Genomic DNA, 19,461 nt, shown 5'->3' on the forward strand with positions numbered 1-19,461 from the left:
ACACCTGAACCTTTCTGTTCGAGCTCTGATTTATCTTATTTTATTTTGATGATCATTCCTACCTATGTAGGTTGGGCTCAACAAAATATTTTCGCATTCGGAAGAGAAAGTTGGTGAATGAAATTTCGTAAATAGATCTCGCCGCGACGAAAACGCCTTTGCTTTAATGACTTCCATCCCAACTCGTGTATCATATCTGCCACACTCTCTCTCCTATTACGTGATAATACAAAACGAGCTGCCCTTTTTTTGCACCCTTTCGATGTCCTCCGTCAATCCCACCTGGTAAGGATCCCACACCGCGCAGCAATATTCTAACAGAGGACGAACGAGTGTAGTGTAAGCTGTCTCTTTAGTGGACTTGTTGCACTTTCTAAGTGTCCTGCCAATGAAACGCAACCTTTGGCCCACAATATTATCTATGTGGTTTTTCCAACTGAAGTTGTTCGTAATTTTTACACCCAGGTACTTAGTTGAATGGACAGCCCTGAGTATTGTACCATTTATCGAGTAATCGAATTGCAACGGATTTCTTTTGGAACTCATGTGGATCACCTCGCACTTTTCGTTATTTAGCGTCAACTGCCACCTGCCACACCATACAGCAATCTTTTCTAAATAGCTTTGCAACTGATACCGGTCTTCGCATGACCTTACTAGACGGTAAATTACAGCATCATCTGCGAACAACCTAAGAGAACAGCTCAGATTGTCACCCAGGTCATTTATATAGATCAGGAACAGCAGAGGTCCCAGGACGCTTCCCTGGGGAACACCTGATATCACTTCAGTTTTACTCGACGATTTGCCGTCTATTCCTACGAAATGCGACCTTCCTGACAGGAAATCACGAATCCAGTCGCACAACTGAGACGATACCCCATAGGCCCGCAGCTTGATTAGAAGTCGCTTGTGAGGAACTGTGTCAAAAGCTTTCCGCAAATCTAGAAATACGGAATCAACTTGAGATCCCCTGTCGATAGCGATAAATCTGCTCGAAATTACTCATGTGATGATAACAGCTTTTGCTTCACCTCTTCGCCTTCGCACGTGTTGATCACGTTTTTAGCTACAGTGACTTATCCGGACACACAACAGAGGACGCTATTGAGCCTCGGTGTACGAGACATGCCTTGTTGTCGTTGTAGTTATTGTGTCCCGCGCCTTTCAGATACGCTAATGTAGGAACAGAGCAGTACGGCGGCTACAGCCGTGCGTCCGTCGGCAGGTGCTGCTGCTGGAGGCGGGCGTGGAGGAGCCGGAGGTGGCGGAGGTGCCGGCGATGGCGCCGCTGCTGCAGAACAGCAACCTGGACTGGCGCTACCGCACGCAGCCGGACGGGCGGGCGTGCAAGGCGCGCCGCGGCCGCTCCTGCGGCTGGGCGCGCGGCAAGGTCATGGGCGGCTCCTCCGCCATCAACTACATGATCTACGCGCGCGGACACCCCAGGGACTACGACGAGTGGGAGCAGAAGGGCAACGACGGCTGGGGCTACCAGAGCGTGAGTACCGGGCCACTGACCCCCACCTAACGTGACGTCACCCTCTGCGCAGCTCGTAGTGCAAAACCTGATCACTAGAAAGAGAGCACCTTGTCCGTAAAGAACGCTACAGGTGCGACTCCTCGAGTGCTATTGCAATTGGAGGAAGGATCCCCACTTGTTCGTCTGCACGCACAATGGATGAGCCTAGGATAAGCATGTCCGATGGTCCTCAATATTTATAAAATATCGATACTGGGACTTTGCGCATCGATGTTTCAATATCGACCGTGAAACCCTTTAACATCGACGTTTAAGGCAGAATACCCTCTTCGTATGTTGGCCAAAAGCCTACAGGCTGCTTGCCACCACTGTCAATAACTTTTTTGCTATTTAAACAAATAGTGTTCGGAACACAGCTTCATTCTGGAAACATCCCCCAGGCTGTGGCTAAGCCATGTCTCCGCAATATCCTTTCTTTCAGGAGTGCTAGTTCTGCGAGGTTCGCAGGAGAGCTTCTGCAAAGTTTGGAAGGTAGGAGACGAGGTACTGGCGGAATTAAAGCTGTGAGGACGGGGCGTGAATCGTGCTTGGGTAGCTCAGTCTGTAGAGCACTTGCCCGCGAAAGGCAAAGGTCCCGAGTTCGAGTCTCGGTCCGGCACACAGTTTTAATCTGCCCGGAAGTTTCACAGCTTCGCCAACTCACAACCAGGCTCTTGCCTTTACCATAGGTCTCGAGTCTCGTAATGCATACACACAGACTGAAGTCACGAATGAAAATTTGTACCAAGGCCAGAATTCCAACTCGAGCGTCGTGCTCACTAGGCACACGTGCTGACCCCTGCGCCACCCTGGGACAGTGGAGTGGCTCTGCACAGCTGCACGGGCTACGCTAGCACTCCTCTCTCCTCAGTCCAAATTCTCATTCACCTCTGAACCCACTTGGTATTCCCCTAAAAACGAACAGCATTGCGGAGGCTCTTCGACTGTATTGGTATACATTTCAGCATCAAATCTCTCTGGAGACATATAGCTTTATTGGATTAAAGCAACTATGCCTGGGTTTCAGGCAGGATCCCCTGTTTCGTTCGATTCTGAAGTGTTATTCCGACACACCTGGGGAGCATATGCAATGCTGTTCAAGTTTAGGGGAATACCGGATGGGCTGATCTGTGAATGGGAATTTGGACTGAGGAGGGAGGCATGCCAGGATAGTCTGTGCAGCTGTGAAAAGCCAATGTACTAGGGTGGTGTTGTGTACATAGTCCCGCGTAGTCAGCGCGTACACAACTTTCCCACTAGAGCGCGCCCCGCTAAGCACAACAGCGCAGGCGCAGCGCTCGTCCGTCTCCGCACTACGAGATGATGCTGCCATGGAGACGGACCAAATTCTGCTTCCGCCGATCCGCGTATTAATATGTAACGCAGCCAATGAGGTTGCTGCTAACGTAGAACCTTTTCTCCTCGCGGATCACACTCGCGCAGTGATACATGAACGCGCGAGGTATTATAACGAGTGTACAGACCTCCAATTAGTCAGTCTGCATTTGTCTGTACCAGTCGGTACGAGTTCTACATTTGTCTGTACCAGTCTATAGTCAAGTTTCAGTCTGCGCCTAATAAGATTACCATATTCCTGTAGGTAGCCATGAAGATAAACTTTTGTCAAGTATCAGAGATATATGTGAGAATAAGATTAACGTACCAATACCAAAGGAACTTCAGAGTGTCAATTGTAAATAGCATCCAGAACCAAGTTAAGTAATTTTTATGCTTGTTATCATTTTAATAAATGTGTGTGAAAATTAACCAAGTTCTGTTTAAAGGTGGTCACCGGCAATCTGCTACTCTAAGCGTGCAAGTGGCATTCCTATCGTCTGACCTAACGGCATAAGATAAACACGCCACGATAGGACCACGAGACATATTGCTGAGACTCGCCTCCTTCGTTAGAGTGACAAGTCAAATAATCTGATGGTATGTGTACTGAAGGTCTTACAGTACGTACATCACAGGTCGCGTGGCGGTTAGCGCATCTCCCTAGTGAGCAGGAGACCTGGGTTCAATTCCGAGCCTCGGGACAAATTTTCGTTCGTCTTTTCAGTCTGCATATACACATCATAGATAATTGAGACTTTAAAACGTTTTTGGAGCCATATACTTTAACTTTATGCCTCATAACATGGCTGCAGTATTTAAAGGGGTGCAAATAGCACGCGTCAGAAGAAGTCGTATATCTTCTTTTGCCCATATGCCAAATTTCGTGGCAAAGAGATCTGTTGAAACGACAAACTGCCTAAACTGATTACTGGAGCGGAGAATTTTGTGAAATAGGCTAAAAAACTGTAATATCAAATGACGAGGTAAAAAAAGAACCACAACTCAAACTAATTCAAAAAGTATTCAGTAACAGAATTCAACTTTCACTTCTAGAGCAGCGTCCGGTGACTAATATCGTTAAAAGCCATGATAGTACACCATCTACACTAATCGTCTCAGATCTGAGAGATAGTGATGTACTGGGGCCTACAAAGGTGTCCCAGAAAGAACAGTCAACATTCAGAGATATGACAGGAACGTTCATTCCGACGAAAACAGTTCAATAAACATGGTTTCTGAAACCCATGATCGTTATCAGGAGAAAGAAAACTGGCATTCTACGGATCGGAGCGTGGAATGTCAGATCCCTTAATCGGGCAGGTAGGTTAGAAAATTTAAAAAGGGAAATGGATAGGTTAAACTTAGATATAGTGGGAGTTAGTGAAGTTCGGTGGCAGGAGGAACAAGACTTTTGGTCAGGTGATTACAGGGTTATAAATACAAAATCAAATAGGGGTAATGCAGGAGTAGGTTTAATAATGAATAAAAAAATAGGAGTGCGGGTTAGCTACTACAAACAGCATAGTGAACGCAGTATTGTGGCCAAGATAGACACAAATCCCATGCCTACTACAGTAGTACAAGTTTATATGCCAACTGTCTCTGCATGTGATGGAGAAATTGATGAAATGTATGACGAGATAAAAGAAATTATTCAGGTAGTGAAGGGAGACGAAAATTTAATAGTCATGGGTGACTGGAATTCGTCAGTAGGAAAAGGGAGAGAAGGAAACATAGTAGGTGAATATGGATTGGGGGGAAGATATGAAAGAGGAAGCCGCCTTGTAGAATTTTGTACAGAGCATAACTTAATCATAGCTAACACTTGGTTCAAGAATCATAAAAGAAGGTTGTATACCTGGAAGAATCCTGGAGATACTAATAGGTATCAGATAGATTATATAATGGTAAGACAGAGATTTAGGAACCAGGTTTTAAATTGTAAGACATTTCCAGGGGCAGATGTGGATTCTGACCACAATCTATTGGTTATGAACTGCAGATTGAAACTGAAGAAACTGCAAAAAGGTGGGAATTTTAGGAGATGGGACCTGGATAAACTGAAAGAACCAGAGGTTGTAGAGAGTTTCAGGGAGAGCATAAGGGAACAATTGACAGGAATGGGGGAAAGAAATACAGTAGAAGAAGAATGGGTTGCTCTGAGGGATGAAGTGGTGAAGGCAGCAGAGGATCAAGTAGGTAAAAAGACGAGGGCTAATAGAAATCCTTGGGTAACAGAAGAAATATTGAATTTAATTGATGAAAGGAGAAAATATAAAAATGCAGTAAATGAAGCAGGCAAAAAGGAATACAAACGTCTCAAAAATGAGATCGACAGGAAGTGCAAAATGGCTAAGCAGGGAGGACAAATGTAAGGATGTAGAGGCTTGTCTCACTAGGGGTAAGATAGATACTGCCTACAGGAAAATTAAAGAGACCTTTGGAGAGAAGAGAACCACTTGTACGAATATCAAGAGCTCAGATGGCAACCCAATTCTAAGCAAAGAAGGGAAGGCAGAAAGGTGGAAGGAGTATATAGAGGGTTTATACAAGGGCGATGTACTTGAGGACAATATTATGGAAATGGAAGAGGATGTAGATGAAGATGAAATGGGAGATAATATACTGTGTGAAGAGTTTGACAGAGCACTGAAAGACCTGAGTCGAAACAAGGCCCCGGGAGTAGACAACATTCCATTAGAACTACTGATGGCCTTGGGAGAGCCAGTCATGACAAAACTCTACCATCTGGTGAGCAAGATGTATGAGACAGGCGAAATACCCACAGACTTCAAGAAGAATATAATAATTCCAATCCCAAAGAAAGCAGGTGTTGACAGATGTGAAAATTACCGAACTATCAGTTTAATAAGTCACAGCTGCAAAATACTAACTCGAATTCTTTACAGACGAATGGAAAAACTGATAGAAGCGGACCTCGGGGAAGATCAGTTTGGATTCCGTAGAAATGTTGGAACACGTGAGGCAATACTAACCTTACGACTTATCTTAGAAGAAAGATTAAGAAAAGGCAAACCTACGTTTCTAGCATTTGTAGACTTAGAGAAAGCTTTTGACAACGTTAACTGGAATACTCTCTTTCAAATTCTAAAGGTGGCAGGGCCGGTCGGTGTGGCCGAGCGGTTCTAGGCGCTACAGTCTGGGACCGCGCGACCGCTACGGTCGCAGGTTCGAATCCTGCCTCGGGCATGGATGTGTGTGATGTCCTTAGGTTAGTTAGGTTTAAGAAGTTCTAGGGGACTGATGACCTCAGATGTTAAGTCCCATAGTGCTCAGAGCCATTTGAACCATTTGAACCTAAAGGTGGCAGGGGTAAAATACAGGGGGCGAAAGGCTATTTACAATTTGTACAGAAACCAGATGGCAGTTATAAGAGTCGAGGGGCATGAAAGGGAAGCAGTGGTTGGGAAAGGAGTGAGACAGGGTTGTAGCCTCTCCCCGATGTTATTCAATCTGTATATTGAGCAAGCAGTAAAGGAAACAAAAGAAAAATTCGGAGTAGGTATTAAAATTCATGGAGAAGAAGTAAAAACTTTGAGGTTCGCCGATGACATAGTAATTCTGTCAGAGACAGCAAAGGACTTGGAAGAGCAGTTGAGCGGAATGGACAGTGTCTTGAAAGGAGGATATAAAATGAACATCAACAAAAGCAAAACGAGGATAATGGAATGTAGTCACATTAAACCGGGTGATGCTGAGGGGATTAGATTATTTAGGGAGCAAAATAAGTGATGATGGTCGAAGTAGAGAGGATATAAAATGTAGACTGGCAATGGCAAGGAAATCGTTTCTGAAGAAGAGAAATTTGTTAACATCGAGTATAGATTTAAGTGTCAGGAAGTCGTTTCTGAAAGTACTTGTATGGAGTGTAGCCATGTATGGAAGTGAAACATGGACGATGACCAGTTTGGACAAGAAGAGAATAGAAGCTTTCGAAATGTGGTGCTACAGAAGAATGCTGAAGATAAGGTGGGTAGATAACGTAACTAATGAGGAGGTATTGAATAGGATTGGGGAGAAGAGACGTTTGTGGCACAACTTGACTAGAAGAAGGGATCGGTTGGTAGGACATGTTTTGAGGCATGAAGGGATCACAAATTTAGCATTGGAGGGCAGCGTGGAGGGTAAAAATAGTAGAGGGAGACCAAGAGATGAATACACTAAGCAGATTCAGAAGGATGTAGGTTGCAGTAGGTACTGGGAGGTGAAGAAGCTTGCACAGGATAGAGTAGCATGGATAGCTGCATCAAACCAGTCTCAGGACTGATGACCACAGCAACAACATGATCGTTCCTGTCATATCCCCGAATACTGACCACTTTTTCTGAGACACTCTAGAGAAGTGTCTACTCGTGAACTTTACAGAGAAAAGTAATTTGAAGCAGTAAAGTAATGCCAGTAACTAGTACGTTGAATATCAGAACATCTGGCATGCAAACAATACAGGCTACTGAAGAGGAATTGCACAACAGAAATAAAAAATGTTCTTACTAGTAGCTGATCGCCTTAAGATATTAGCCATATCAACGATGCTCGATACCAGATTCCTGAACATAAGCTTTCAAGATGTTTTGGCCTGTTCGAAGGCGATCAAAACACTCAAGCATTTCCTTGCAGCTGTTGAAATGGCTATCAGTGTAGATGAGCTACATTTTTTGCATTGCAGGAAAAGAGAGATACAAAATTTGATTTATGGGGTGAACGTTATAAAGTAGTAAAAGAACGGAATACCTTTTAAACAGGAGCACAAAAGGACCTACCATCACAATTCAGTTATTACCAGAAAGATAGTCTTCCAGATGATGAAATCATATCACTGCTAGTAACTATTCAAAGTTAAAAAAACTGCACAGAAATATTCGAGCTGTTTAGCTCTCTCTGTCAACAAGGCAACAGACCGAAGGAGAAACTCTATTAAATATGAACACTGAATAAATACCAAAACCTCGAGTAACGTGTTGTCATGGATGAGCTCAAGTAAACATCGCAATTGACAACAAAACCACAAATGCGAAATATCTCCATTGTTGGTACACGTAACTTGAATGTATTCTTGATGAAATATCAGTCTGTGTCTGCAGACATAGAGCTATTGCTGGATCTACTAAAATCAACCTGTATATGCTGCCACTATCTGTACATTAGCTGAATTTTTGAGTGGTTATAGATTGTCATATTGCTTACGATTTTGTATAAACGAAAATTGGGTAAATAATTATGAAGAATGTTTATAAAATGTTTTTAGAAATTTTCTAAAATGATATAAAAACGTTTACGTAAAAATTACGTTTTATGAATGTAGCATACTGCTTTACAGACAGTTTTTTTGAAAATATAGAATACTGCCTTGGCGATATGTTATGATAATAAGGTTGGCGTTAAGATGATGTGAGATGACAGTATCGATTTGTTCTACCACTGCGCCATGTGATGTACTTACACATCACTAAGGATGTTCACGTTGGGATCTGCCAGTTGGGAAGTGGTGATGAATGTGAGCACTTGTAATCGGTGCAATGATGTGTGTGTACGTAGCTGTTATTTTAAAACTGACCTGACTACTTTCAGAGTAGCTCACTATACCAACACGGACATCCATTGTATAGCATCACTTATAGTGCAGACGGAGGAGATAATGTAATGATGCTATTTCATGTACTGTAAATTTTTGACATAATTATGCGTGGTGCTGTCCTAGCATCCTGTTTCCTAGCATTTTCGGCCACAGCTTTTGCAGATCCGAAGATGGCAACAGACAAATGCCAAAACCGGTCATCTACTCGTATATGTATAAATGATTTTTGTGATCTTGGCAGTTTATTCAGTTTTTATAATACTACAGATCGACGCCACGCTGACGCCATCAGAAGTGTATATCATTAAAATGGCTTTTAGCCGCTTTACATGAAGTGTTGTGACATTTGTAATGATAATTGTTGTTGTATTTATAGATTAATAAAAAAGATGTCAGATGTATTTGTATGTTGCTTTAAACGCTATTCAAGAAATTCATCATTTAAATCGATATTTTATGGTCGATTATTATCAGCCATCGATGATCAGACGTTGACGAAGAAATCAAAATCAGCATCGATGATATGCTAACATCGCAAATCCCTAGGGTGGGCACTAACTAAGGACCAATAGGATACAGAGTTTGCAGATTGAGGGAGAGGTAACGGAAGACTAAGAATTATTCTGAAATGCTTTTTGGGAGAATATTGTCTCGTGTGTGTGGCTTTAGTCTGGGAAAATAAAAGTTGCTTCGGGCGTCCGAAGTTGATTTAATATAATTTGACTGACAGGATGAAGTATTTGAGCTGGATAATCAAACGAAAGGGCATACTCAGGACAAGTTTTTCAGAATGTCAGAGAACACTGGAGAGCAGACAGGACTCTGCTGCTACAGCTGGTGTGGTGCACTGCACAGTCTGCTGGAAAGTTGCTCAGGATTTTGGTTGTGAGCGTAAGCAGTCACAGCCACCGCTGTCAGATGTCAGGTCCAGCTAGGTCCTGCCACAGCTTTCATGTAAACACTGTCTGCCACATGCAGAGTGAAAACTATAAGTCACTTGAAGCGACACACCTCTTGGTAATGAAACACGATAATGTACCTCTACAAAAGTCCACCGCCTACATTCCAACTTTCTTGAGAGTAATGAATAATGCTGAGGTCATCATTAAAAGCATGGACATTTTAATAATTTATTTTCATTCTTAAAGTGTAACGAAAATCTGATAGATATTTCGGTTCACTTCAAATACTTACTAAGTATCTCTGAAATGGAAACCTGGTGCTTGGTAAATAGTTGCTAGGTTGGCAGGCTGACTGGAGGGCGGGGGGGGGGGGGGAGGCGGACAAAGAAAGGTGACAGAAGCTGATGGAGGAACAACGCAAACAGCACAGTGCAGTCGATGAGAAAGGAAAATGGGCAAACAGAGAGGAAAAAGGAGTGTCGGTGCGGCAGGAAGAGTAAACAATACGAGGGGGGGAGGGGGGAGGGGGAAGGGTGAGAGCAAGGGGCGCCCCCAAACGCCTGCACTCATCCTCACCACGATACCATGTTATCAGACTCTAGAAAAGGAGAAACAAAAGACGAAACAAAACATAGGGAAAAGGGAGGCAAACCTGGCTGTTGTGGAGGCAAGGTCAAAGGTCTTCCAAACCAATGCCAACGATAATCGAGGGACTCCAGTTCCAGAGGGAAATTTGGGTCCTTAATCTGAAAAAAACACTTTTCGAAGGAAACTGAGAATCGGTGTAACCATGCAAGGCTCATCCACAAATACCCAGGCAAGAAAGATGGGAGAGCGTAATTAGTGTGAAGTGCCAAAAGGCGGGGTAGTCCAACAGAATATAGATCACTGTGAGGGGACCCTGTGAATACAAAGGGGGGAGGGGGAGGTCATTCTGGAGCGAAGAACCATGGGTGAACCTCATATCGCCAACACAAAGATGGCTGTCGATAGTAGATATCCCACAGTAGAGGTGTTGGGAAGAACATCAAATGGTGGGAGTCCCCTTACAGCCCATGAGTGAACAAACTGAGCAAAAAGGAATCTGACGTGAAGATGGAAATGTGCCCCACAGGAATCATGGTAGGTGGTTGCCCCCCCACCCCCCCCCCCCCTCGCCTTGCCCAGGATACCAACATGGCTGGCAAACCAAATGAAATCATTCGGATGAGCAGGATGGACAAAACTGGTTAGAAGGTCATGAATGGTACAGAAAAAATGGTGGTGGGAAAAAAACTGAGCAATAGCATGAAAGCCACTCATCAAATCCATACACAACAAAACTCGAGTGAGAGAGGACTGTTTAGTAAGGCAGAGGGCCCAATAGGTGGCTATCAATTCTGCAGTAAACATCCCACCTGTGGCAGGCAAGATATGGTATTCTGTGCCACCAGAAGATGTTACGGCATACCCCATGTGATTGGCAGATTCAGCATACGGAAATTCCTGCAAAAGTGGGCAGGAGCAATGAAGGCTTTCTGACACCAGAAGAGATCCATCCAAATCTGGGGCCAAGGAACTAACCAATGGGGGGAGGGGTGTTCGGGAGAACAGGCCAAACAGGGAAGATGAAATCATGGCAGAGAGAAGTGAGGTTGGGCCCAATCAGTAAACCCACCTCAGTGGGGCAGTAGGTGGTTGACGTCCCAAAGCCACAAAAAGATCGGAATAAAGAGCAGATAGCGATGGCATAGGAAACCAGGAGCTACTACCACTGAACTGAAAGTGGGACAGAGGTCCCAGTATCAAGAAGGAGACTATTGACAGGAGTCGTGTTAAAGGAACCAGTAGCCAAAGATACCACGATGGTGGACAGGATCCAAGAGGAGCAGTGTGGAAAGGGCAGCTGAGCCATAAACTTGTTGATAAGCATAGTCCAGACGAAATACAACTATGGTCCAATAAATGCAGAAAAGAGTAGAATGATCTTTGCCCTAACAGGTGTGGGCAAGAAATCTAAGGACATTGAGTTTGCCAATCTTCAGATGGCAGATATGGGCCAACCAAGTAAGCCTGTTGTCAAAAAGAAATGGAAGACCAGGGCAGAGCTCCAGATCAAGATAGACCACAATATGACGACAGAAATGCACGACACGTGATTTATAGGGGACTGAAAATCGTGTGAGAGTAACCACATGGATGGCACCATGGAGCTGTTGCTCCACAGTGGCCACCGAGAGGGAACTAGTCCAGGTTCAGAAATCATCAACATACAGAGCACAGGTGAGTGATGGTATGATGGAGGACATGTGTCCATTAATAGCAACACAAAAAAGGAGCACATTTAATACCCAGTCCTGTGGAGCCAATTCTACTGGGTCTGCCGAGAGCTGCATGTTGCCAACCCAAATTCGGAGTGACTGGTGGGATCGGAACTGGCGAAACGGGGCCTGACTCGTGGGAAGCGGAGAGGACCAGAAGCTCAGCCAGAAGAAGTTCAGCCAGAAGAAGTTCCCATTCATAGAAAGGTTCATTGTAGGTTTCTGCCTGACAAGTGATAAAACATAAGTGGGAGGTTTCAGACTGCTGTTTCTGAAGGAGGAAGGGAACTGAATAAGAGGCTGATACAATGGTAGCGTAAAATGGGTCGCGAGGTGTTCTGCGAGAAGCAATGGATCCATGTAAAGACCACCTGGAAGGCGAAGGCTCGGGATGGAAGACTGCCATTAGCAAACTTGGAGCGTAAGGAGTCTAACCCATATCTGTAATGAAGGACAAAAGAACCTAGAGAGGAGGCCAAGCATTCCTGAAACACTTGCTTACTTTGTTTAATTATGCAATGGGCCTTGGCATGAAGACATTTAAAAGTAATAAGACTGGCGTAGGACAGGTGCCACTTAAGGCATTGCAAGGGCCGACTGCGAACACAGATGGTGTTGACAATGGCTGTGCTCCACCATGAGACCAAACAGTGGCGAAAGGAGCCCATCAAGCTGGGTACGGCAAATGCCCAAGGCGCGAATAATTATATCGGGCGTCACGGACGACTTCATCAATACAACCTGAAAAGATGGGGTAAACATGACCTGAAAGGTATACAGAGGTCAATTAGCGCAATGGGAAGCCCAGTGGGCTAACCTTACCATTAGAAGGCGGGAAGGGAAGAGAGAACCACCAGGAAGTGGTTACTATTGCAGAGGTAGTTGTGCAGCGACCAGTATAATGAAGGGAAAATGGGAGAAGTCAGCGAGAAAATTATGGCAGAGAAAGTTTCATAAGTGACACTGAAATGGGTAGGGCAACTATCATTAAGAAAGCACCAAGTCATGGTCTATGAGGAGACCCTGACTAGAAGAAAAAGCACAACCACACTAGGGAGGAGGAAGGAAGGTGGTAGTTGTTGTAGGGGGGAAGTTGGGGTAGCAGGCATAGATGGCCTGTTGGGAGAGAGACAGAAATTGCAAACACTGACTGCAGATTCCAAGTGGACCCAAACAGCAACTGCTTCCAGTTTCGTATGAAGGGATCCATATACTAACAAAGTCAGTTCAGAATAATGTGTAGACCCACTGGAAGCCCTCAAAGGCTGACCCAGTTCCGACAGAAGGTGCAGAACTCTCAAAGGGAAGACAAGTGAACATCAGTAAAATGAGATTCCTGGAGAATGACACGCTGTAGAGTGATAGGAAATAAGGTATTGTAGCTCTGGAAACTGACTGTTGTATCCATTACAATTCCACTAAATAAGCACGGAATTAGGATCCAAATAGGAGGTGAACGGGCCAAGCTGGGTCACACTGCTGGGACCCATCTGTCACCAATAAGAGCTGGGTGACATCCATACACATGACGTCTGACTCAGGTTGTGAGGGAAAGTCAGCACCTCTGGGGGCAGCAGAGGGGCCTTGTCTTGGGACTTATGTTTCTTCTTCTTCTCCTTTGTAGGTCGAGAAGGGCAGGGTCTGGAGAGAACAGGCTTCAGCGATCATGGGTCACATAGACTGTGGTTCCCACAGCCACTTGTGGCAGGAGGTCTCTGGTCAGGGAGAGACCAGGGGGAGGGGTCCTGGGATGGGGCCCCATCACCAGCAGACATCGAAGAATAGGGGGAGGGACACCTGGAGTGAAAGGTGGTGAGAGCCACTGGGGAGGGGGAGAGGAGAGGCGGCGGGACTGGAGCAAGGAGAAGGAAGGAGGAAGGGGAAAAGGACGTAAAAGAGGCAAAGTTAGATGTCACGGACACAGGGGGAAGATGGTCATAATTCTGATAAACCTCAGTGTAGGACAAACAATCAAGGAACGTATACTCCTGTATCTTCCTTTACTTCTTATAAACCGGACACTCTGGTGAGTGTGGAGAATGATGGTAGTGACAATTGACAAACACGGATGATAGAACACAAGGGCTCCCCACATGGAGTGGGTGTCCATATTCACTGCACACAGGGTGCGCTGTACAGCAGGAATACATCTGTCTGAAACGCAAACACCGAAAACACTTCGTGGGTGCTGGGATGTACAGCTTCATTGTACACTGATAATAAATAACCCTGACCTTCTCTGAGAGGATGTACTCATCAAATGCCGGAATACAGGCGCTTGTATCGATGCAGTTCTCCTTACGGACTTCATGTACACGCCAAACAAAATGAATGGCCTGGAGTTTCTCACCAGTTTGAGGAAAAAGTCTCTATGAAAAATGGCTTCCTGAACCATTCAAATGCTTGTGGGGTGTAGTGGACACCAGGACGTCGCCGAGACGGTCACAGTCTTGAAATGCAGCAGATTGGATGCCAGAAAAAGTTCTTATCAACAGCGATACTGAGCACATCTTACTCGGAGAGTCCACTTCATCAAACTTGCTTTCAATAGTTTCTGGTGATGATGCAAGTATTCACGTCAGTCCTAGTGCAGACCAGGAAGTGGGGAAAGGCTTTCACTGCAAGCCAGTGAGGCTGGCTCTCTTCCTACGGTGTAGTCAGGGAAGGGAAGGCCACAGGGTTATTAGAAGCAGCATTAAAAGATCCATTATCAGCTTAAGAGACAGCCAGTATTCCGAAATTTAATGGGTTTCAGGTGGAAAGCGTCCGCCCTGATACTACTCGCTTTGATCAGGGGTTCTCCTCAAGGGCGCCATCCTGCCACAGCAAGAACAATCTGGCATAGTGGCTGTTGGTGGGAATTCTGATGCTCCCGAATGACAGGCAACCACTCCTAAGAGTATGTAGGGAGGTATCAGCTCGGATACCAGAAGTGTGATCCCTGTTTTTGCGGGAGAGACGGGGTCAACCAAGAGGGTACATAACGCCGTCACCACATGGTCCGGCTACCATGCTGGCTAACTAGAGACAAAAGACAATGGCGTCAAGAAATGATGGAGGCGGCGGTAAGGTCGACGCCAAAAACGCTACGTTGGTTCACACTACAGAGATAAAATTTTAAAGGGGGATCTCAAATACCAAAAGGGGACGAAAATGCTGGAGGACAGGTGAGAAATAAAAGCAAGAGGAACAAAAATGGGAAGGAATACCAGAAACTAGGAGGATAGCCGAGCCGACTTAAGCAGTTACACCGAGAGAGGGGAAGCAGGTGGCACAAGGGAAGGAGCGAGTACAGGGAGCGAGGGCGGTGGGGAAGAAAATGCAGCCCTGGAAGGAAGAAAGTGCTTCAATAGCTTGGGCGATGTGTACGCCACGCATAAAATCGCTGAAGAGCTGTGAGCTGCCTGCTTTGTAGATTTCAATATCATGTTGTTCCTGGTCCCAAGGAAGCTCAGACGAGTTCATCCCATGCTGTGGTCACACTGTGGGGTTCTGTAACCGTGTGTAGCTTAGTACGACCCTCTTCTATAAGTTGGTTCCACACACGCATCACTGTCATGGCAGCATGCGCGTACGAGCTGTAACGCCACGGTATGACAAACCCATTTGCCGGTGCCCAATCTTTCTCTCTCGTCCGAACTCAGTCACATGCCTATATTTGCCCTTTGAAGATGACGAAGCATATCGAGACTCGCTTGCACGTTTCTACGTTGTTTGACAGCTCTGAACCCACTGATCGGTGATTGTCTCGGCTGGCAGGTGCTGCCGTACTTCAAGAAGTCCGAGGACAACGAGGACGAGGAGATCGTGAAGAAGAGCCCGGGCTTCCACGGGCGCGGCGGCTACCAGACGGTGGAGTGGTTCCCGTACCAGGACGAGAACGTGGCGCCGCTGATCGAGGCGTGGCGCGAGCTGGGCTTCCCCGTCACCGACGTGAACGGCGCGCGCCAGCTGGGCGTGGCGCTGCTGCAGACGACGTCGCGCCACGGCCGCCGCCTCAGCGCCAACGCCGCCTACGTGCGGCCGGTGCGCGCGCGCCGCCCCAACCTCACCGTGCTGACGCAGGCGCACGTCACCCGCCTGCTGCTCGACCCCGCCACCAAGCGCGCGCTCGGCGTCGAGTTCCTCCTGCAGGGCGCCCACGCGCTCTCCACCGTACTCGCCGACAAGGAGGTCAGTCCGCGGTTAGCTGTAACGTATTGTTGGGTTGGCAGAAGAGCCAACACCGTGTTACGAATGCAGGCCGAAATGCACGCGTTTTAGCTCACGCAGGCTGGCGTGAGAAGGGAAGGACTCTACTGACGTGGGGTCTGGAACATGACAAGGAATTAGAATTCAGAAAGCGGACGTAGCTAGTTTGATACTCAACTTTAATCCATTAATGATGGACGTCGCTCTTGACGGCACATGATTCACAATATTATCTATTCACAATAGTAACTGAATATGGCGCCTTGCTAGGTCGTAGCAAATGACGTAGCTGAAGGCTATGCTAAACTGTCGTCTCGGCAAATGAGAGCGTATGTAGTCAGTGAACCATCGCTAGCAAAGTCGACTGTACAACTGGGGCGAGTGCTAGGGAGTCTCTCTAGACTAGACCTGCCGTGTGGCGGGCGACACGCGGGTCCGACGTATACTAACGGACCGCGGCCGATTTAAAGGCTACCACCTAGCAAGTGTGGTGTCTGGCGGTGACACCATACATATACTGTCGACAAACCCGTAGCCCTCAACGGCTACCGGGGCTTTCATCCAGGAGCAAGAATCGAATGTTCATTATAGTTAAGCTGAGTGTTGTTGTTATTTCGGTCTTCAGTTCCAGGACTGGTTTGACGCAGCTCTCCACGCTGGTCCATCCAGTACGAGCATCCTTATCTCTGTATAAACAATGCATCCTAGCCCCACTTTGTAAGGTGTCCGTAGGCCTTTACTATAACTTTGCACTCGGCACAGGTCGATAGGGCGAACAACCGATTGTGACGTGTTGCGAGAGCGAGTGTCGAGATGCACCAGAGTGGTTTGCGGGAACGGTGTGTGTGTGTGTGTGTGTGTGTGTGTGTGTGTGTGTGTGTGGAGGCCATTATTGGAATACAGGGTTTTTAACCGAGAAGGGTGTCACCGTCGCCGTGGTTAGACCCATAAATAATAAATAAATAAATAAATACCGGGAAAGTGATGAAGTATCTTTATAAAAGTGATCAGTGACGTTACTAATGCCGATATTTACTTTCGCGTCCACCGCGCCGGCCTAACCTTGGATTGCAGTGTTGGATGCAGTGATGGATTAGCGTGTGACGATAATGGCAAATGAAGAAAGCCTGTGCAGAGATTAGCCGTAATGAGATATGTATGACGAGCTCAGTGGCTGTCTCCTTTATGTGTTTTGAGGAGAACATAAGTTCGTAATTAGTAAAACTGTGTTGGTGTTCCTTATTACCATACGTTCAGTATTATAGTATTGAACAGGACGAACTGGAAAGTAACAACTTCCGTAGCAGTCAATTCCGATTAACAGCCCCATTAGGTTCACGGTCATGTTAACAATAAATATTGGGCTGCTATTCGATCAGATCAGGTCGGGATAAAAAACGGAGGCGTTACAACTTCAAACATGTTTATTATAGTGAAGCCTTGGTCTCCCTCCGCAATTATTATTTCCTATTGTTAAGTACTGAATGGTTATAATTAAACTTTCCGAATTTAACAGCCGGCCGTGGTGGCCGATCGGTTCTAGGCGCTTCAGTCCGGCACCGCGCGACCGCAGGTTCGAATCCTGCCTCGGGCATGGATGTGTGTGATGTCCTTAGGTTAGTTAGGTTTAAGTAGTTCTGAGTTCTAGGGGACTGATGACATCAGAAGTTAAGTCCCATAGTGCTCAGAGCCATTTTCTTTTAAACCTATTTAACAGGTTATAACACGGAAACTAATTACTGTATGAGGACCAAACTTGGTAGCATTAATGTCAAGGATATGGGAAAGAGAAATAATGTAGATTGAATTCAACTGAAACACTTTTAATGTGCTGCTACGGTACATCACACCATTACATAACTGTACCATTACTGCTATAAAAGTGGCTCAATATGGCGCTTATCATTGTCCACGACAGTCTGAAAGCGGAGAATTGCATTCTGCACAGCAGAACGAAGCATTGCCGTAGGTACGCTGGCTACCTCTCTGGTTTTGCTCCGTTTCAGATCAGCACATGTGTGAATGTTCCCCTGTTAAACCCTGTCCTTCAGGTTGCCTCACGACCAGAAACCACAGGGAGTGAGATCAGGTGATGGTGCCGGCCAAGCATTTGGAAACGATCCGCAGATAATTCGAGCGTTTCCAACGGTATTTCGGAGAAGCTGGCGATGTTCACGAGCGGTGTGCGGTGGGGCCTCATCTTGCATGAAAACTGTTCAGTTCGATTTGTCTCTCTCCTGTAGGGCGGGTAAGACACACTGGCGAAGGATATAGCAGTAACGCTGGCCAGTCACACTGCACGTGTTTGGTCCTCGAACTCCAACCTGTTCAAGAAAGAATGGGCCAACGATGAACGTAGCTGTGAAGCCACACCATACGGTGACGCGTTCATCGCACAGAGGAACTTCATGCATAGTGACAGGAGGTGAAGATTCCCACACTCGGCAATCCTGTGAGTTCACCTCACCTGTCAGAGAAAAATGAGCTTCGTCTGTGCACAGGATGGTCCAGGGCCAGCCCTTGTCAACTTCAATCCTTACACGAAAGTAGAGAGCGCATAGGATGGTCCAGGTCCACCCCTCGTTAATTTCAGTCCTAGCATGAAAGTGGAGAGCAAAGTCTACACGTCGTTGTGCATCCTATGGTTCAAGCTGCTGGAGAAATGCATCTCTCACGGATACCATTTGACAATGATTCGAAGCACTTTGCATACTGTGGGCCACGGGATGTTCAACTGTCGTAACACGGCACGCGCACAGCCTGACGACCGGGCATCGCGTGCAGCGTTGTCTGCCACGGCAACAGCGAGTTCACCAACCACCTGTGTGCAAGCAGTCATCGGCCTCTTCCTGGAGCGACGCCCAGTTCTACAGTTGATTCGAACTTCATCGTGATGCTCCGCACAGCAGTTGGAGAAAGAGGACCCTTCCGTAATCCTTTCAGCCGGCGATATTCTCGAAGTGCAGCTGCAGCGTTCTGATAACAGTGCTTCGCCAGTAATGCTCTGCTCCTTTTGTCCAAGCTCATGTTGACACGCCAACAAGTGCACTACGACTGATCAGGTTTGTGAGACTGTGGATCACGATCACTGATCACGGCGCTTGGTGGCCATAGCTGGAACTGGACGGTGGCGCTGTGACGCGTGCAAACCCTGCGTCCCATATTCTCGGCATTATCGCTACCAAGTTTGGTACTCGTACGGTAATTATTTCCGTGTTATAACGTGTTAAATAGGTAAAGCTTAATTATAACGACTCGGTACATCTCGCCATTACTATACTGATCATTCCTTCATGCATTGCGATGTGTCCGGTCAACCAGCCCCTTCTTTTAGTCAAGCTGTGCCACAATTTTTCTCCCAAATTCGATTTAGTACCTCTTCATTAGTTATATAATCCACTCACTTTATCTTCGTCATTGTTAAATAGCGTCACATATCAAAAGCTTTTGGTCTCCTCTTCTCTGAACTGTTAGCTCAGTAGTCACCAATAACTGTTCACAATGACGAGCTGTACTGAAAAATGATTTAAATAAGGATCGAAGTTTGAAATTAATTCTTGTCGACAATGAAGTCATTAGGAAGTGTCTCAACTCGAAAACAATGAGCAGCGG

General features: G+C 46.1%; 1 protein-coding gene across 1 annotated transcript in view; it reads left to right on the forward strand.

The window, feature by feature from the left end:
- Positions 1-19,461, forward strand: part of LOC126203171 (glucose dehydrogenase [FAD, quinone]-like) — a 123,503-nt gene that overhangs the window by 74,820 nt on the left and 29,222 nt on the right. Inside the window, exons 3-4 of the mRNA XM_049937412.1 lie at positions 1,229-1,501; positions 15,418-15,831. Of these exons, the coding sequence (XP_049793369.1) occupies positions 1,229-1,501; positions 15,418-15,831 (687 nt within the window). The remainder of the gene's footprint in view (positions 1-1,228; positions 1,502-15,417; positions 15,832-19,461) is intronic.

Source organism: Schistocerca nitens, chromosome 9 (assembly GCF_023898315.1).
Source record: "Schistocerca nitens isolate TAMUIC-IGC-003100 chromosome 9, iqSchNite1.1, whole genome shotgun sequence".
Classification (NCBI taxonomy): Eukaryota; Metazoa; Arthropoda; class Insecta; order Orthoptera; family Acrididae; genus Schistocerca; species Schistocerca nitens.